Raw genomic sequence first — 12300 nt, forward strand, 5'->3', positions numbered from 1 at the left:
GTTTTACCTGAAGAAAGATGACCGTAAGAACCGGAGGTGCTTGAACTTCTTGATCCAGATAATAACAGAGAAGTCGGGGAGAACCTTAATATATTGTTGAATGAAATATCAGGCGCGTGACAATATAGTGATCTATAATCAAAGCAACCAAATATAATGTGCTGTTAAGATTCAATGATAAAAGTAGTGAAATCAAATGGTTAGTAGTTGTCTATAATAGTTTTGTAGAAAGGCCACTCATCATATCAAGTATTTTATTGTTAATTTCCGAGTGGCAAGTAAAATTAATACATTTCGTCTTAATTATAATCTTTGGAAAGTTTACCTTATCATATCATTGATATTGATATCAGAATACGGCGAGGCACTGAGGGCCCGCTTCCTGTTGCGCAAGCTGTTCCTAAGCTCCTGGCTGCTACTGGCGAGGCGGGCGGAAGCTGCTTCAAAAGAGAGTGCAGACAGCTGCGCCTCGTTGCTGGCAAGCACTTGGGCTGCCTGCAGCTGTGCTGCGGTGGCTAAGTAGTCGGCGTGTGAGGGTAGGCGAAGTGAACCAGGCGGGCTGAAAATATTTTTTTTATTGGAAGGATGAATAAATCCAATTCAAATATAACAATACGAAAATTTTAAAAGTGAAAATTAACTACTAATTAATCGATCTTCAAAAATAAAGTTAATATAAAAAATAGAAGTAAAAGATAGAATTGCTAATCCAAAACAAGAACAAACACATTACCTGGAGTGTAGCGCAAGATAAGTTGGTGAGAGTGGATGGGTGGGCGGAGTTAGGCCAAGCAGAGAGGCGGTACTGTGCTCCAAGAGGCTCGGGGAGGTTGTTGGGATACTGAAATTAAAAGAAAAGATTAATTTTATTGATAGATGTATAAAGAAAAAGAAATGTAGATATAAATAGATAGAAAAATAGAGAAAAAGTGAAAAACAATGATAAAGTACATGAATCAAAACGATAAAAAGATAGCAAAATAGATGAATTTAATGAAGGGGTCAATTATTTATGTTAATATTAGTGATCCTAAAATGACAACATCTCCCCCCCCCCCCCATAACTCCCTAATAATCCTAAACACGCCCTGTCCTAAATGAGATGTCAACCCAAACCTAAAATTTACTCATGCATGCAAAAAATACGAAAGTAAAACAATATTTTCAAATATGTTATTGTTTTTTCAAAGGTATTAATTTCAAGATGATATTTTTAAACGAAATGTAAACATTTTCTTAAAGGTAAATAATCCCCCACCAACCCCAATATAAATTGTGGGAGGGTTTTTGAGGGTAAGGGGTTAAAAATGTGTAAGATATAGATTTACAAAAGTGTAAAGGTGTCTACATTTAGGAAGGGGGAAATACGATATTTTCTTTCCTCTTCCCCAGATATATTTCCTAAAATATGAGCGAAGCTACTCTTAAATAAATGTGTTTGAGGACGTCAGTCATGGACGGACGGACGGACGTCCAGCCTAAGTTAAGAAAATTGTCTTGCCCAAAAATTTGTCAAACTTATTTGTTTTATTGCTACGCAACTTATCGACAGTGGATACGATTATTCTTGTTTAAAATATTTATGATTTGGTATTTCGGGAAGCTATAAATTTTGAACTCAACAGATTTTTGGGTGTCGAAATTTTATTTAATTTATTGAGTATAAGTTTTAATGCTTAAATGAATGGAAATCTTTAATAGTGAAAATGAACTATTTTATTAAGTAGATGTAAGTCTATCTTTCCAAGGATCTGAAGGGATAAGACAATGGCTGATAAATTAAAGTACATCCCTAATGACAATTCACAAAATTACCACGTCTGTTTATTACAATTAGTGGTTGAAACGTTTGGAAACTCAACTCAATTAACCAACCAGTATAGATTTAATAGTCACCAAAGTTATTAAACCAACCAATAAAAAACCGTTATTGTAATACTTTGGGGACTAGTGTAATAAACAGCTCAATGTCACCTCGTTGAGGAATTTATCCCTGAGGGCCCTATTACAATTTTGCTACTTTTTATCTCATAGTTTGCAAGAATGTCCAAACATCTTTTTTGTAAGTATCTAATTACTGAAACTGCTATTTCTTGATATTTCTAACGAGGCGATAACTCTTTCATAAGATGCATATGCTTTTAAAATTACATTCTCAATGCCCCACTTAAAGCTTTTCATAGCTACTATGTCAGTTACGTGAAAGATATTATATTAGTATAAGTAATATGAACGGATTAGACTTTAAACAGGGCAACATAGTTCATTCATTACTCATATAAAGGGATAATGCCTTGGCCTATAAACGGGCGAAACTTAATTAACTAAAGGGTTTTATTGTCTCAGATAAAAAGGGGTCTACTTTCTCTTAATTAATACATGTAATTATAGAGAAGCTGCGCTATTAACAAAAGATGGGAAGAAAATAGGAAATTTGACACTGCGGAGAACTCTTCACTTTAAAAACAACACATGGGGGGAATTTCGAGTAGGGATACGGAATTCGAAGAAAAATTGTTTGGTCTCAAACTTTTCTGCTACTCAAAAATGGTAACCATAACCATTCAACAGAATGCTTGAATATGCTCTATGCTCTAGTATGTATAAATGTATTGTGGTATAAAAATAACCAACATTTTAGAGGCATAATTGTTTTAATTCAGATAAAAAATCCCTCTCATTGACATATTGACAGATATTATTATGTTGTTGTTTTTAACTTTTTCTCATGAAATTAAGATTTTTAGAAGTGCAGATACTCTATAAAATTATACTAAAAAAGAGAGTTTTTTGTTAAAGTTATTTGAAAAAAGGACAATTTTTGTCTTAAAATAGCGCAAAAATGTTTAAATTTAAAAGGAACAGTAAACTGTATTACAGTAATTGTAATGAAGAGTGTAGATCCTAAAATCTTAAGAATATTGGCTGGTGTTGCATAATGACAGATGGACGGACGGAAGGATTTTCGATTAGAGTAGCTACTCTAAAATCATTGACAATAAATTATAAGTCCCCCTACCTATACTATTCCTATATTTTATAAAATTACCTAAAAAAGTATTTACCTTTATAAATAGAAGGGTAAATTTATTAATGGCATTCCTTCACATAACTTTTTTAGTGAGGGGTTGGGGGGGGGGGGGGGTGAGTTTCTTTCTAGGGGGTTGTCTTACCACTCAAAATTGATACCCAGGATCGATAAAAAAAACTTCACTGAAAAGGAGAACCATAACGGTCCAGCGGAACAATTAAGAAACACTATAACTCTTTTTTTAAATACCTAAAAAGTAAAACATGTTTTTTTTGTTTTAAGGTATAAACATACATTCTAAAACGTCCTACTGTCCAAAAGACACCGTAAATCACGTAGAAAAATTACGTAGGGTTGATATAGGGTTGCCAAATTTAAATTAAATACCCATTATGGAAAAATATAATGTATTTTTAAAAGATCATTTGGAAAATATATCTTTTTTCAAAAGACCTTATCATGTAAAAAAAATACTATCTTATAGATCCTTTTTAGGAGTATATCTTTTTTCTAAGAAGACTTTATTATGTAAAAAAAAAAATAGGATGCAATGTCTTTAATTTGGTAACCCTGATTAGGGCGTTAACGTAGCAATTTCGATATAAAAAATGCGTGAAGGGGGGGGGGGAATTCTTTAGATTTTTTGGCATGGAATGTCTGTATTTTATTTATGCACAATATGTGTAAAAAAGGAGGACGTTGTTTTTTAATCTCATAAATACTAGTAAATTCATATTCATCTTGTTATTTTAAACCTTAAAAGCTATGAAATAATAATAGATTGTATACTAGCTATATTAATAACAAGGATGACAACATCCATAAAATCGAAGCACTGAAACGGTAGGACAAACGGACATTAACACTTGTGTAGTGTCTGAACTGAATAATCAGAATATAAAAGTATAAGAGTCGAAGCAAAAGTGTAAGTAAATTTTTTGCAAAACTGTTTGATACAGGATAATGTTTATGGACATACTTACATTTTTAGGACTTGATTATAGAGTTGCTTCGCTTAAAAAATTTTCTTTGTTGTCCCAGGAATCAATATACCAAAAATCAGATCAAACGGATAATTAGATCACATAAAAATTTGTTGTTAAAAAAGTAGAAAAATCAACATGATTAAAATGGACGTACGGACATTCTGGTAATGATTATAGAGTTGCTACGCTTTCTAAATCGTACTACAAGAATCACCATGCAAAGTTTGAAATCGATAGGACAATTCTAACATGTTTAAACTAACGAATAAAAGCTATCTATCTCGGACGGACGGACGTACGGACGGACGTACGGACCGACCCTAATTATAGAAAAGCTTCGCTTTTAAAAAGAATTATACTACTAACGTACAAAAGAAAACAAGGATGACCATATCAATGAGAAGGGTATGTAAGTTACATTTAAAAAGATTAATATTAGTTTCTTCTTTGAAAAGTGTATCTTACAATCTTACAAATAATCTTGGACGTTCAGACAAACAAAAGAATAATTCTATAAGGAAGTTTTGCTCCAGGAATTAAAGAATTTAAAAAGCTAGGCTGTTAAAAAAGGTAGGGGCGGTTAGGGGAGGGGGGTTGATAAGTGAAATATTCATTTTTTTCTACACAAGGGAATAAGGAGGGGGGAGGGGGGAGATAGGCAGAATGGCTAAAATTGACTTCATGGCTTGATTGAAAATGTATCTTGCAGACAATTCAACCCAGCGGGGTTTCTTAGGGGGGTTAGGAAAGGGTTAGGGGAACGCTCACAATTTTATATCTTAATAAATGATATGTGTAATATAGGGTGTGCCTTCACTTCTGTACAATGTTATAACAAAACAACACAAACTGCCCATTTTCCTTTACTGCAGTTATAAAAGTACCAATCTCTTAGTTTAGGATTTGGGTTTTTTTTTGGCAAATAAATTAATATGCGAATTTAGTAATAGACATAAGATATTCAAGCGTACTAATGTACAATAATACGGATTTTTACTTAATAATTTTAATTTTTGAGACAAATCATTTTATTCTTCAGTACAAACATCCCTTTCTGGTATTCAAATAAAATTCTTTTCTATTTTCATGACTTAATCATGAAAAACAATTATGAACACTATAGCATTGAATATTGTTGGCTATCCTTACCGCTAAATTATTGTTTTAGCAACAACCCCTTGATATTAAGAAATATTTGTGCTTTTTTGCAAATATGTAACAAGGAATAAGACAATGGATGATAAATTGATGTAGATCTCAAATAATGATTAACATTTAAATTGAAATCAAGATTTAAAAGATCCCAAATTATCTAATGTAACGAAAGAAAAAACATTTTTTGATAACATGATTGAACACCAAATTGAACCCCTTCCTCCTTACCCTATTTTATTTTAAAACAAGGATGACAACATCCAAATAAAAAGTGGATGATAAAATCCTTCTTACAGTTGCTTAACACGTTTATGCACCTAAGTTTTTTAAAATTTGATTTTTTATACAGACATACAGACGTAAAAAAGACCATTACAAAGAAGCTACGCTCCAAATAAAAAAGCGATGAGCATGTGAGAGAGTGAGTAAAAGAATATGGAGAAAAAATCTGCTCAACCTTTGACCCCTCTTTTTTATGCAGGGAGTCGAGATGTATGGCGTTTTCATGGCTGACTTAATATCTAAAAACAATATGCTAATGAATTATGCCACTTATTTTCATAATAATAGGTTTTGGGGTACCTAAACCCTCCTAACAAATGAAATAAACTACAAGGCTATTTGTGAACTTTTCATTTTGATTTAGAAAATTGTAAATTATTTTACTTTGTTAGGGATATATGGAGTTTTCATTATAACTCATTTAGATCCAATCAATTTATGTTTAAACATTCAAAAATTATCATAAAAAAAACAAGAAATTTAACAGTAAATTTTATTCTGTACATCCCTTCTGTAAATCTACATACTTTTAATCCACAAACTATATGAGTACATGATATGAGTCTTACTTCATATAAAAACCATTAAATAGGGTCAATTCACTTTTAAAACTATTTCAGTCATGCATATTTTAAAGTCTGTCAGTCTGCCTCTCATTACATTTTTTAAATCTACTTTTTTTTAAAGAAATAAAGGTAATTCTTCTAAAACTACAACTGACCCCAAAAATACACTTTATAAAGATATGTCTTAAAATAGTGCTAATCATGTTCAAAATACATCAAACAAGTATGATTTTATTCAAATGTAGCGAAAATTTAATCAAACATTGAAATTGTACCGATTACATATAGAACTAGATATTAGATTTAACTAATTTTTAGGATAGGATACGGTTTTCTGTAATTTATCAAGTCGGACGCAAAGTAGCGTGTTACAGAGCAGCTTTGTTACCAGAATAAACCGACAAAAAGACCTATGCGAAAAAGTTCAATTCACACCAAAATGGTGAAGATTTCGCGCTATTTCTAGATATATTTTGCATACTTTTTGGATGGTAAAAATAATAATTTTATGGTATAGGTCAATTTTTGTACATTTTCATATATTGTCTATATTAGAAGTTGGTTATTTGTCTGTGTCTTTTTCTTGTCAGTTTAGCTTTACAAAACGGATATTAAATTTGGGTTTGACTTTGAAAGAAGCTTTGTATTGATCAAGGGCATATTTTTACGATAGAAGTCCTTTAAAAAGACCTGTTTAACCGATGAAAAGGTATGTAAAATTGTTGTGTTTAATTTTGATATAAAGATTTTTAGCTTGGGGCGAAATAAAATACATCATTGTCAGTTTAATAAAGACGCTTTCTTGTGGGTTCCTTTTAACATGAGCCATATTAATAAAAATTAAATTAAAAAGGGGGTGAGTTAAAGAAAACAGCGTTTGTTATAAACGCCTTTTTTTACTCCTTAATTTAAACTTTAAATTGGGCAAAAATCTGTTGATGTTAAAATAGTTGTTTTACAGTGTAGCATTTCTTTGTTTCATAAAGTCCTTCCATAGGTACCTATGTTTCTTTACTTTTAAAAATAGAGATTTTCCATAAACTTTGCTGATATTGACATCCTTGTTTTATAAAACATTATTCTGATCATTTGGAAAGTGATATTAACTAGACAAAACTGATCTAATCTGCCTGATATTTGCATCAGCATTATATTAATGTTAAGCAAAAAAAAACAGAAAACTTTATCCAAGACGTAACGCTATTCTAATAATGGGTACATAGAAGGAAAATTGCCTATTATTTTAAATCTTTAAAATGGTAATGAAGTTAATAAAAAAGCTGTAATAGGGGTTCTAACTAGCGTTTAAAATAGTGTTTATCAAGGTTTTTTATACAGGGTGCTTTTAAACTTTCTTTTCAAAAAGATTGTAGTTTTTGAGAACGGTAGCAAAGCCCTTTTAAAAGCTTTGAAAAACCGTAAAATCAACCATTTGATAAAAAATCTTTTTCTGGCAGTCCTAACTATGCCTGTTAATGGGCCAAGGCAGCAATAGGAACCAATTCAAAATAATTGTCCCGCCTGCCTGGATAACCCTGGAAGGATGGTTGCTAGCGATGGCAGGAAATGTCTGCTAAAATTTCTCAATTTCAAGACACTTAAAAATTGGCTTTGGGCGGTTTCACTCACTCCTTCTTACATCTTTGTTAGAATAGATACTTAAAAGTTTAGAAATTAAGGAGAGGGAGGGGACATTTGACTGTAAATTACACTAGTACCTAAAGTTATTATATGCATTTGCTTAAAGACTTTTGATACTTCTATTAAAAGTTGATTGGTTATTTCCATACTCGAACTGTCTAAACTTTTCAAAGAATAATTATAAGAATAATAAATCTACAGAAGGAATAATTATATTATCCATCTTTGGGTGTGTATATCCATTTATTGTCCACTGTCTTATCCCTTTAGATCCCTTAATTTCCAATGTTTATATTTAGTTATGTTGTTGATTATTTCTTTCCTAACTTTAAGTACAAAATCTTTGCATCTACTTTAAATTTTAACTGTTTTGCGGGTAAATTGAGGGAGGAAAGGAGAAAAGTTGGAAGCTTTGAAATTTAAACACGTCTAGCCAAAATTTTGAGGATTAAATTAGAAAACTTACATTGATATTGACTTTCAAACTAATGCATTAAAATTAATTTTATAAGAAAAATAAGAATTTTTTTTTACAAAATCCTCCGAAACCCAATATTTTGGAAAGTCGTTTTTTGAGTCTTAAAAGAATCTTAAATACTCTTAAAATGGTTCTCTGCTATCTTTAGTGTTAACATTTTAAGATTGGCTTGAATTTTACTTTAAAGTCACAAAAATATATCTTTCAAAAAGCTAAAATAGACATTATTTTTGCTAAAAATTTGACTTCTATGGCCAAGTTGAGTGAAATAGTTAGGGTAGGTATGTGACAGGTCTCATTAGTAACATGAATAGAAATAAAGGTCTATATTTAGTTCATTGTCACCAAAAATAAAGTGTTACTGCATAATTGCAAATTTTTAGGTGTCTTAAAAACAGCCCAAAAAATGTATCTTAAGTAAAAAATACTAAATCTCATTAAATACAAAAATCACAGAAACACAGTTTAAATGATTTTACAAATAGAAGAAACAAAGTTTATGCTAAAGTATAATTTCTTTTTTTAGCGTTCTAGTATGATACATACCCGTGAAAGAATTTGGCTAAAGGTCCTAACTATGACCAAATTGAAGAAAATAGAGCTATTTTCTGCTACAAATACCCCCCTCCCCTTTCACCTATTTCACCTGTATACCCCTCTAAATCACCCCCCCCCCCCTCGAAATTTATGCTAACCTGACCTATTCTTTATGTTGTGGACAAACAAAAGAAAAAGTAAATTTGTAAAAATATGATGTGTTCATAAGTAGCGCAGCAATATTGTCAATAAATCACTGTATATGGGAAGCCTAATCTATTTAGGCAAGTTTTAAGAAAACAAAATGATGAAACATATTCAGTCGGACGGACATACAGATATAACCAATGAATATTATGCCTTAATTTTCTAGCCAATTTAACAATCCTTTTTTCGTGTGTCCGAACCACTGACCAAATTTCCTTCGCCTTTTATTGAATTTTCACAATACAACTTTGAATTCCTTAGAAAAGGCAACAACGACAAATATAAAGGGGACTAAGGGGTGGCTTTATTTATTATAGCGGTGTGGTGGGGTGAGAGAGGGGGGGGGGGTGTTGCTTGTTTGTAAACCATTAGAAACCATAGATTAATATTATAGATTGGGTACTTTTTTTTTTAAATCGTAGAATCAATTTTGAAAGGTTTTTTTGTACATATGTTTTTTCCTATTAAGACCTTCTTTACAGGAATCTTCATTTTAGCTTTTTAGGAGGTGGGGGGATAGGGATAAATTGACACCCTTAGGGGAAAATCATCTATTTATTTTTAGTCTAAGTTTGTAAATATCCTGGTAACTGTGTCGGCTTTATTGTGTTAGGAACCACCATAAATAAACCACCTCACCCCCCACCAATACCCCCCTGACAAACCATCCCCGACCTATCAATGATTAACAAATAGTTTGGACCCCCCTCCCCAAAGTTTTCCTTTATTTTATATTTTCTTTAATGGTTTGATTTTAGGGGATTTATACAAACTTACAAAATTTATTTTTCCCTTTAAAAAATAACATTAAGAGCTGATCAAGACTGGTATTTTATTGCAAATCATTATTTGCTTAAATTAGCAACAAAAAGTTTTTTTGTTAGGTGTTTTGGCTGTTAAATATTTGCTGAAACGCTGAAACACTCGAGGTTGATTATTGTTTAGAATTGATAAAGACAAACCAACATCAAGAGATATGCCACTGTTTTATTTATAAAATGATTGATGGTAATATAGGACCGATACCTGACAGAAAAACAATGGGATATTCTTTATAAATAATGCAATAAAGAAGTTCTCCTACCTATTTTGGACATAAAAAATGTCTTTTTGTTTGTGTATAATGATTTCAAAGCAATGCCAAAAAGCCGAACGTTGACATACAATTTCTATAGTTTATGTCGATGAAGTGACATTTGATTATTCGTTGGATTAACAACTTTGGGGACTTCGATTGGTGGGTTATTAAAATGAGTGGTCAAATGTTTCAACCACTTATTGTAATCTACAGAAGAGATAAATTTGTGTATTAACATTAGGGATGTACATCAATTCATTGGCCAATGTCTTATCCCTTTAGATCCCTCATTATTATCACAATTTTTCTAACACATAAGAATCTATATTGTACTGAGTTAAAAATGGTTAGAAATTTTTAAAAATAAAGCAAACTTAACTAAAAAAAGTAATAAATTAGCTAAAAACCTAGCTTGCCGCACCCAACAAAGTTAAGTATGTAAAACATTGTTCATATCGCAACATTTTAAAGAAATTTTAAAAACAGCAAGACACATTACACCCCCAACCCCCTTTAGAATTTTTAAGATAAAGATCTTAACATATTAGTTGGGGGGGAGGGATTAGTTTGTTAAAATAACACTGATATTCTGATATTCATATAGACTTAAAGATTTTTTACACTAGATTAAAAAGGATTAATATTCATTTATTGACAATTCTAATTCCTTATTTGATTTTTAATCTTAAGGAGAGGTTTATTTAGAAGTGAGGGGTATGTTACCACAGTGGGATCCAGTGGGACATCCAAAAAATTTAAAATTGACTTTTATCTATCCTAGGAATTAATAATGGCTGTAAGTAGACAGCTAGAAAAGAAATTTTTAAAAAATATTCATTTTTGGCGGATTTATGCCATTTTTAAAAAAGGTAGTGAAAAATTTCTTTTCAGTTTTGATGATTTTCCAGATATTTTTACACAATTTTTTCAAAGCAACAAAAAATACATTTATGTTCATCTTATGAAAATAATTTTTGATTGAGGTACTTTTCAGATACCTGTACCAATGTCTAATTAAAGAAAAATTTAAAAAAAATATTTTTTTGGTGGTGTAAATTGACATTTTGTGAGAAAATTTCACCAAAAATATTAAGATTTTTAACCCCAAAAAATCAGTTTTCTCCATTTTACCCAAAAACGGCCAGGATGCCCCGGGTTTTGCAATAATAATATTAATATGCAACATGTATTGTGTTTAAAACAGTTTTCATAACCTGGGGCCTCCCGGCCGTTTTTGAGTAATTGAGCATTTTACATTGCATGGTTTGAACAATTTCGTTCTTGTTAATTTGAAATTTTCCCTCGTTAGAGGGGGAAGGAGTCATTTTAGAGCCAAAAGTCATCTCTGCAATGTTTTCTAACTTTTTGAGGCGGAACTTTCTTTACTTATGCATTATTTGCCTCCGGCCAACCGTTTCGCCGTTATTTGCCGCCGTAGGTGTGATTTTTAACGATTTTTGCCGTTCTCGCGGTTTTAATGAACATTTAAGGGAACAAGGAGTCCTTAAAAAAAGATGACTTATAAATACTTTTATTTTAGCAATTAAATTTGCTAAATTTCATGTGTTCTGAAAAAAATTGTATTTCTAACTGGTTTTGGTTCAGCAGAAATTCAAATTCGGGGATTAATTATAATATTGCAAAAACATTATATATGCGTCTGAGAGAGAGAGAGAAATATACGTTTGAGAGAGAATATAATATAAGCAATTATGTTTATATTCTTATACAAACTTTAAATGAAGATAGCTAGACTTAGAATAAAGGTATTAACACAAAATCAAAAGTATTTTGAAAATTATGTTATTGTTGTTTATATCTGTAAAAAAAAACATTAGAAAACATGCCTTATTAGTGTCCTATTTTACTTATACTGGACCTACCTAAAAATACCGGGACTCGAACTGGGTGCACCTGACGCTATATTCATGTTCACAAACATTGTTTGCATTGAAGAAATATTTACATAGACGTTTATTTTGTTAAAATATTCCTATCCTAACTAAAGTTATGAAGGTTTATAGATTTTTTAAAAATAGGGTAGCTTTGCTCCTCCAAAACCGCAAAACCAAAGGAGCAAAATTTATGTTATTTTTGAGTTAAAGCAAAAGAAATCATTTCGTCAAATACAAGCTTTTTTATTGATGTTTACTTTTGTCTACCCTTAATGTCCCGTTTTTTGGCAAAAGATCCCACTGTGGTTACCCAAAGATAATTTCCTGTAAATTTTTGTTCAATTTCAATCTATAATAAAGTTACAGTATATTATGCAAAATTGCTCCATTCCTATTATTTAATGGTTAATCATTTATAAATCCTTCAAATTTTGAACATTAATA

At 31.1% G+C, this 12300-nt stretch overlaps 1 protein-coding gene across 1 annotated transcript in view; it reads right to left on the reverse strand.

The window, feature by feature from the left end:
- ci (transcriptional activator cubitus interruptus) overlaps nt 1–12300 on the reverse strand; it is a 70944-nt gene that overhangs the window by 35999 nt on the left and 22645 nt on the right. The window contains exons 3-5 of the mRNA XM_080170198.1: nt 734–841; nt 326–559; nt 8–84 (exon numbers count right to left, since the gene is read on the reverse strand). Of these exons, the coding sequence (XP_080026324.1) occupies nt 8–84; nt 326–559; nt 734–841 (419 nt within the window). The remainder of the gene's footprint in view (nt 1–7; nt 85–325; nt 560–733; nt 842–12300) is intronic.

The sequence above is a fragment of the Acartia tonsa genome, chromosome 8 (genome assembly GCF_053477335.1).
Source record: "Acartia tonsa isolate MP-2025a chromosome 8, ASM5347733v1, whole genome shotgun sequence".
NCBI lineage: Eukaryota > Metazoa > Arthropoda > Copepoda > Calanoida > Acartiidae > Acartia > Acartia tonsa.